The sequence below is a fragment of the Papaver somniferum genome, chromosome 4 (genome assembly GCF_003573695.1).
Source record: "Papaver somniferum cultivar HN1 chromosome 4, ASM357369v1, whole genome shotgun sequence".
NCBI lineage: Eukaryota > Viridiplantae > Streptophyta > Magnoliopsida > Ranunculales > Papaveraceae > Papaver > Papaver somniferum.
Genome location: NC_039361.1, coordinates 20,847,509 through 20,854,552, shown reverse-complemented (window position 1 = coordinate 20,854,552; position 7,044 = coordinate 20,847,509). Strand labels below are relative to the sequence as shown.

General features: G+C 36.5%; 1 protein-coding gene and 2 non-coding genes across 4 annotated transcripts; all 3 read right to left on the bottom strand.

Moving 5' to 3' along the window:
* Positions 1–2,046: 2,046 nt before the first annotated feature.
* TRNAM-CAU lies at positions 2,047–2,133 on the bottom strand. The gene is given in 2 exon segments: positions 2,047–2,082; positions 2,096–2,133. It is a non-coding gene; the product is annotated as a tRNA-Met (tRNA).
* Positions 2,134–2,423: 290 nt separating this feature from the next.
* Positions 2,424–2,511, bottom strand: TRNAM-CAU. The gene is given in 2 exon segments: positions 2,424–2,459; positions 2,474–2,511. It is a non-coding gene; the product is annotated as a tRNA-Met (tRNA).
* Positions 2,512–2,892: 381 nt separating this feature from the next.
* Positions 2,893–5,568, bottom strand: LOC113274891. Of its 2 annotated transcripts, none has more exons than XM_026524305.1 (5): positions 5,428–5,568; positions 4,726–5,043; positions 3,952–4,083; positions 3,664–3,780; positions 2,893–3,567 (listed from the first exon to the last, which is right to left on the bottom strand). In XM_026524305.1, exons 2-5 carry the CDS (start codon positions 5,005–5,007, stop codon positions 3,232–3,234), a joined length of 867 nt encoding a protein of 288 aa, XP_026380090.1. In that variant the 5' UTR covers positions 5,008–5,043; positions 5,428–5,568; the 3' UTR covers positions 2,893–3,231. The 2 variants fall into 2 exon arrangements, with proteins under 2 accessions (XP_026380090.1, XP_026380092.1); XM_026524307.1 differs by lacking the exon at positions 5,428–5,568 and adding an exon at positions 5,178–5,397.
* Positions 5,569–7,044: the final 1,476 nt, after the last annotated feature.

The window sequence follows — 7,044 nt, the reverse complement described above, 5'->3', positions numbered from 1 at the left end:
TCTCTTTCTATCTCAAAGTCTCCTCCGTAGTGAGTAAATTTTCACTCTCTCTCTCTATCTTAAGGTTTCCTCCACTGAGTAAAAATCATCAAATCCAGTTCAAGAAGTCATCCTTCTTTCTCCGTGTCCCTACAGAAGAACCTAGAAAATCGATGAAAAATAATCGTCTCTCTAATCAACAAAACTGTAATATCCAAGGGTTGGACGTTCAAGAAGAAGGTTATATCAAGAGAATCGAGATCGACATGATGGTATGTTGGTTGCAGATGAGATTGTTAAACCCCAAACAAAAAGCTAAGAGCATGTTTGGTACAGTTTTCAAAAACATTTTTCAAAAATAGTTTTCCACTGTTTTAAAAACATACATTTTTTTTCTTGTTTTTATTTTCTAAAAATTGTTTGGTAAATTATTTTTGAAAACAAGGAAAATCAACTAAATCGGATCAAATGTAAAGATTCGTCTAAGAGATAATGATATTAGTCATGACTCACTTGCAGTCATTCCCTCGATCTCTTACTTTGTTCTGAAAAGAAAAAAAGAACTAAGAAAAGAAAAAGAGAAAACACAGGAAACAATAATTTGTTGTTTTCATTTTTTTGTTTTCAAAAACAGAAAATAAATAGAAAACATTTTCTGAAAATGTCCCTACCAAACACGTTTTCTCATGTTTTCTGTTTTCTCTGTTTTTGAAAACAGAAAACTGTTTTTCAAAACTATACCAAACAGGCTCTAATAGTTCTAGATCTCGTCAAAAGAAGAAAGAAAAGAAAGTATCCGTCGATTACGTCCGGTCAAAACAAAAAGAACAGTAGATGTAGCCATATTTATGCCATGAGGAACAAGTGTTTGAGACATCTTGGAGTTGTAGACGGTTTGATGAGTGTCACTTACCATTAATTTAAGCATAGTGTTTGAGTATAATATATTAGCACTAGAGAACATCTTGGTTTAAATCTATTACCAATTGAAGTTAAAAAAGAAGATCAACAGTTCGGTTTTGAGAGGTTAATACGATCTTGATTTACATATAGAAGCAAACGTGATATATATATATATATATATGGAAGCTAACTCATCTTTGTATTGATATGGTTGTGTAACGTATCCACCGTTCCACCTATGTTGCTGGTGAAAATATATACCTTTCATTTTTGAATAAAGAAATCTTTGTTTAAATGAAACTTTGTGTATTCACTCTTGTCATGCAGTTGAAAAAAAATCAGTTTTTTTAGAACTGAAAATCTGTGTTTTCACTCGAAATATTTCTTGGAAAAAATCATTTTTCACCCATATTTCCCGTGAAAAATGTAATTTTCAGTGATATGAGGTCCGGTGATAATTATGATTTTAGCAAAAAAACACAGTTGAAAATGTAATTATCATTAAAGATACAAACAATCAGCATTATCACTAAAAATCGGAATTATGTGAAAATTGTATTCATCAACCAAAATCGGAATTACCACTCAAAATTAAAAATTATACTATATTTCTTTGTTGTTAGGTTATCAACCAAAAACTTTGTATAATTATAAATATTATATGATGGATGATGGGTTGAAAATAATTTTAAAAGTCACTGTGATTCTATATTATAAATAAAGAAATAAAATTAGTATATTTTTTCACGTTTTGAAGATAACCGGTCGATAACTGGTTGTCGGGATTTTCCTAATTTTTCGATTACTAGTATAAAAAATAAGATAATTATTCTAGTAAAAGGTTAGTATAGTAAAATTAGTAATTATAAAATTAATTTTAGCTTTCTAATATAGGATATCTTAATGACGGGTTTCTAATATAAGAAAAATCTTATTTAGACTACAAATATAATTCCCGTGTTTTTTTCTAGTTTGAATATTATATATTCAAGGCCCGACCGGCCCTAGCGTAAATTATTTAATTTGATGAGTAAGAGAAGTTCGTGCCCGTCCTGTCCTGTCCCATTTAATAATTACACCGGATTGCCCGGCCCGGCCCAATTTACACCCCTACCTAACACAACTATAAATACAATAAACGCATACTAGTTGTTTAAAAGGTAATGGGGCGAGAGAGGCTCGAACTCTCGACCTCAGGATCACTCTACATAGCTATGAGACCTACGCGCTAGCCAACTGCGCCACCGCCCCAATTGATATTGGCACGTTTTTCAATTTACTACTCCAAACAGTATATTGTTTCACCGGAACTTCAAGTGTTGCATAATGGAATAAGAACTTTTGTGGACATAGGTTCTTATTCACAATTTTCTTGTCTATACGCCTACCTAAATGGCCAACTGGCGCTGAAAATAAGAGCTTCTTGGCTATTTTGTCTACGATACATCCTTTCAAGAAGTCTGTCCGAGATTCTGCAATGGGCAAAATTACCAACTAGAGACTGAAAAAGAAGTATTGGGGGGAGGAGGGGAAAAAAGAATTGGGGCGAGAGAGGCTCGAACTCTCGACCTCAGGATCACTCTAATATAGCTATGAGACCTACGCGCTAGCCAACTGCGCCACCGCCCCAATTTGTTAAATTCTCGTTTTCCTACATGAAATATAGTACTTTTTTATTTATATCCCTGGTAGCCGGAGCAGTATCCGATAGACACCAACTTACTTTATTTTGGTAATAAAGCATCTGTTGGATCACAAATGATGCAGCAGTGCTGGAGTAGAAAAAAAAAAACGTTGTCGGTTTTTAAGTGTCCCAATCAGGTTGTCATAAGCGGTCACTAAGTTTGTCATCCTGTTGTGTAGATAACAAGAATCAATTATGTTTTCAGGATTGCATACCAAAAGATTTACGGAACAGCTTAGCTTTTGCTTGCATGAGCCTACAAACTCGTTTACTCAGCAAGAACTAGGAAACCAATCATGAGTTCAAGAAACAAAACAAAACTGAGATTCGGAAAGAATTTCTGTTGAACATCAATACAGACCAGTTACTGGCATTACAGAATACACTCACATGCTATAAAGCATTACATATGGTGAAAATTATAGATTTGAATTCCTAAATCTTAGTTGAAGTACATGAACGTTTAATTCAAGGAAAAAATACAGGAGCATGCATACATTTCTTTGCAGCAGCAGTTTTTCACGAATTTGTTCACACAAACTATCTGATACATAACTTTCTTTCAAAGCAATATATAGTAACCAGTTTAAACACCCAAAGTTTATACAAACAGACAGAAAATTAGTATTTTCTCAGAACTCGTTGGAGTTTGGGGTTTTTCCAGATTATGGAATGTTCTTGAAAAGCTCTGGGAGATGGGCATTTGTAAGCTTGGTCCTTTTGCTAATGTCGCGTGTTTTCTTCTTGGCCTTTGGCTTGGGGTTAATACCATGAACCTGGGCCATCGCTCTCCTCTTTGCTGTATTTGTTGCAGGCTTCATTCCATTCTTCTGAAGATCTTTCTCAATATCAATCATATCACGCGGAAGCTCAATCCCTCGGAATAATACCTTTAGGTCGTCATCCACTTTGATTGTTATCTTAGGATCATTCGGGAAAACAACATCTTCTTGAGAATCAAAATTTGATAGCAACCAAACGTCGCCAGAAGCCTTCAGAGCCTGTGCAAATGGCATAACATATAGATTAGCAGGTCAACTCTCCATATTCGCACATATCAAAGAATGAAAAGTTTCACTGGATCAACAGTACATTACCTGTACGTCATCTAGGACAGTTGGGTATGCATCCTTTAGGTCGATAACGTTCTTACCTTCTGGAAACTTCCGAATCAAGTGAAGCAGTTCTTTTTTGTTTTTGAGATCATGAGTGGCCTGCAGAAAAAATATGGAGCTATATCGTCATACCTGTCTACCCGTATCAACTATAAAGGCATATGCATAAGCAGGAACTTTTCCTGAACCATTCTAGAGAATGGCCCGGAAAATGTTACCATGCAGGATTGTCTCACATGGTGAACTCCAGAGAAGGGACGCAAGAGTTACCTTGTAAGAGAAGCGCTTCCCATCGTAGAACACTTTCGGGTTGTTTGTTAAACCACTGAAGACTTCCCTATTATTATCTGCATCAACGTAACATACTTCATTAATCTGCTCTGCCGTAAAGGCTTCCCTTGTCTGGAAAAAAAATATAAAAATTAGCATCTATAGTTAGTCTTTTACTACAAGTAGCTGAAAGCAACAAGTGCCACAAAGCTTAAGAAATCGAGTAGATCTATGAACTGTTTTTATTCTGAATGTAGGTTAATCCTTGAACTGTCAAATTGTTCTGTTTCTTATGTCAGAAAACCATTATACATTTTACATTACAGTTTTGAATAATTCATAATAGAAACTATAAGTGTCATTATCAATAACCGCTATTTTTCATTAGATCACTGGCTTTATCCACGCTGAAAAGACAGTCTAACAAGCCACAGACCCAGAATGTTGCTTCACTAAATGAATATTTTCTCATGTGGTGACTCCATTTCCGAGATTTTTTTATCTCTTTAATTTCATCTAAAATAGATACTAAAACCAAATATCAAGTACCTTCTACTAAGCATAATTCCCCACTCCTCATGAACACATGTCACAATTCACTTCAAAAATTCGCTATTCTCCTACAATTATTCCTACCTTTTGTCCCTTTCTTGTCATTTCAATCAGAATGGACATCAATACTAACGGTTGTTCATTGCTTTACATATCGAACCAAATGGATGTGTACAAGCATCAATTTATACCATCTTACAAAGAAGAGTCTAGTTTTTATACCTCATACAGAATGGCTATAACACGTTTCATTTGAGCTCCAATCGGAGCTTTCCGGATACTATTGATATGTTGAAGCCTTTCTGTATCATTAGAAAACTTTACTGCAGGTGCCTTGGCAGCAATTGAAGATGTTGTTGCAATAGGTACAGATTTATGATGTGGTGCAGACCTGGATGATGATCCTGATCCTGCCGCTGCTCGAGCGTTATTGATACTGGATAGAGTTGATTGGCATTTTTCTTGTTGCTGTTTGAATCTTGTTAGTGATTCTTGCAGTGCCATCTTTTAACTCAAAAATACCAACCACTCACTTAAATTCTACACAATCGAACAACAAAACCGGTTAAATTGAACTGAATTCTAACAATACGATCAGGAAAATCATAAAAAATACAAAATCCAGGGTTCTTCATTCGAGGAGATTTCTGATTTTTCATACAGCAAGCAGGTACCTTTGAAATGACCTAATTTTGATGGCTTTTGATTTGCAAATTATACATCTCCATTCGATTAAACAGGGTTTCATTCAAATCAAAGAAAGCCAATTTTGGTTCCTTTCTTATTGATTTCTGAAATGAATTTTAAATCCCTAAATTTCATTTTTCATTTTTAATCAAGGATTCAAAAATTCAAAATCCAATTGATGATTTTCTAGGGTTTTCATGGAGAAGAGAAGAGTGAGAGTAAAAGAGAAGACCTTACCTTAGGTTCTTCTCTGAACAGAGTGTCAGAGGGAAGAAAGAAAGGGGGAGAGAGGGGTGAATGAAGAAATGATCCTCTAGAGGTGAACCCTAAACTGATCAGTTTGGTTTTTCAGCCCCTTGGCTTGTATTTATAGAGAGTTGAAATGGGATTGCCACATATTTAGGACAACAATTTTTAGCCGACTCTCACCTGGAAATGCTGGGTCCCACGCTTCTTAACCGTACTGATGGCCAGTCGATTTGTTGCCATTCTTCTACAGTTAGCAATTCGGGAAACATTCGTAGGCTTGTTCAGAGGTATATCAAACCTAAGAGTTGATCCACTGATGGGCATTTTACCCGGCAACATCTGAACAACATTCACATCAATAGGAGTGAGAACATTAGATCAGGGCAATCTAGGAATGAATGTTGATACGATTCCATTTGATTCTTGCATAAGGCTAACCTGTATGGGTTAAATTGGAGTGCTAGATTGGCCAAAAAGTGTTGCAAATCAAAAAAAGTGTTGTAAAAAAGTTAACAATGATAGTTGATAGTTCTCTCTCCTACCAGGTGCTCGCAGTCCAACTATCAGCGGAATTGAAACGCTGAACCGTTCGGCGTTCAAAAAATGGTCTAAACGCTGAACCGTTCAGCGCTGGGAGAAAATTTTCTGATCTAACGGCTGAGATTTAAAGCGCCGAAACGTTCGGCGCTAAATCCCGAACGGTTCGGCGTTATATGGTGGTCCCGCTACTAATCTAGCTGCTAGATTATCCATCCCATATGACTTAGGAGGTTGCCCATGCTGACGTGGATGACCAATCTAGCGGCTAAATATCTAGTCCTTAGGCTCCACATCAGCCAGGATAATCGCCTAAATCCTATGGCGGTGATAATCTAACATGCTAGTTGCAAAATGAAACAACATCGGGCATTGAACAGTACCGTACAAAAACATGGCGCCGGATGGTACATCGCTTGATTAGTCAAACTAGTTGACTGCGCTGAACCAAACAGCGATTCCTCGCTTAATATTGCGCTTTTCAACTCTCTTGTCACTTGAGTTTGCTAGTGATTTGTACTTTTATAGCCTGTAAGAGTGCTATAGCATGACCATGCCTCTTAAGTATTAGCCTTTCCTCCTCCCCCGAGGCTTCGATCTCCTACATTGAGTGTAACGCCTTGTCAAAGTGAATTATGCACCACACACTAGTAATATATCTTATAATATTGCCTAGTCTTGACCATGCACGCCGTGCAACAAGCCACTATCGTAATGATATGTCATATCACGCTAACTTTGTCTTTGCAGCAACCTGTCCCATGACTCCCATTATTAAAATATAAATTTCAACCTATTCCTGCATCTATTTGTGTCTATAAATTTGCACAATAATAACAAGACATTTCAACGAATAGTAGATACTAAAGTCCCAAGGCCAAACTCTATCTAAGCTGAATGGTTCAGCGCAGGTATATTGCACGTTTCCATTCAGCGCATATGCCCTGGAATATTTCAGACTGCACTGAACCATTCTGATTTTGGTTGCGCTGAATAATTCAGCGGAACTATTTCGCTACTAATTCACCTACGAGTAAACGTTAGGAGAGAGAATTAGTGTTAACAAAT

What these genes read in the sequence shown, in the direction of transcription:
- LOC113274891 (XM_026524305.1), bottom strand. Translation starts at nt 5,007, where the DNA reads ATGGCACTGCAAGAATCACTAACAAGATTCAAACAGCAACAAGAAAAA. An exon ending in TTATAGCCATTCTGTATGAG is followed by an intron (nt 4,084 to 4,725) that starts GTATAAAAACTA and finishes TTTTTTTTCCAG; the next exon opens with ACAAGGGAAGCCTTTACGGC. An exon ending in GGAAGCGCTTCTCTTACAAG is followed by an intron (nt 3,781 to 3,951) that starts GTAACTCTTGCG and finishes TTTTTTCTGCAG; the next exon opens with GCCACTCATGATCTCAAAAA.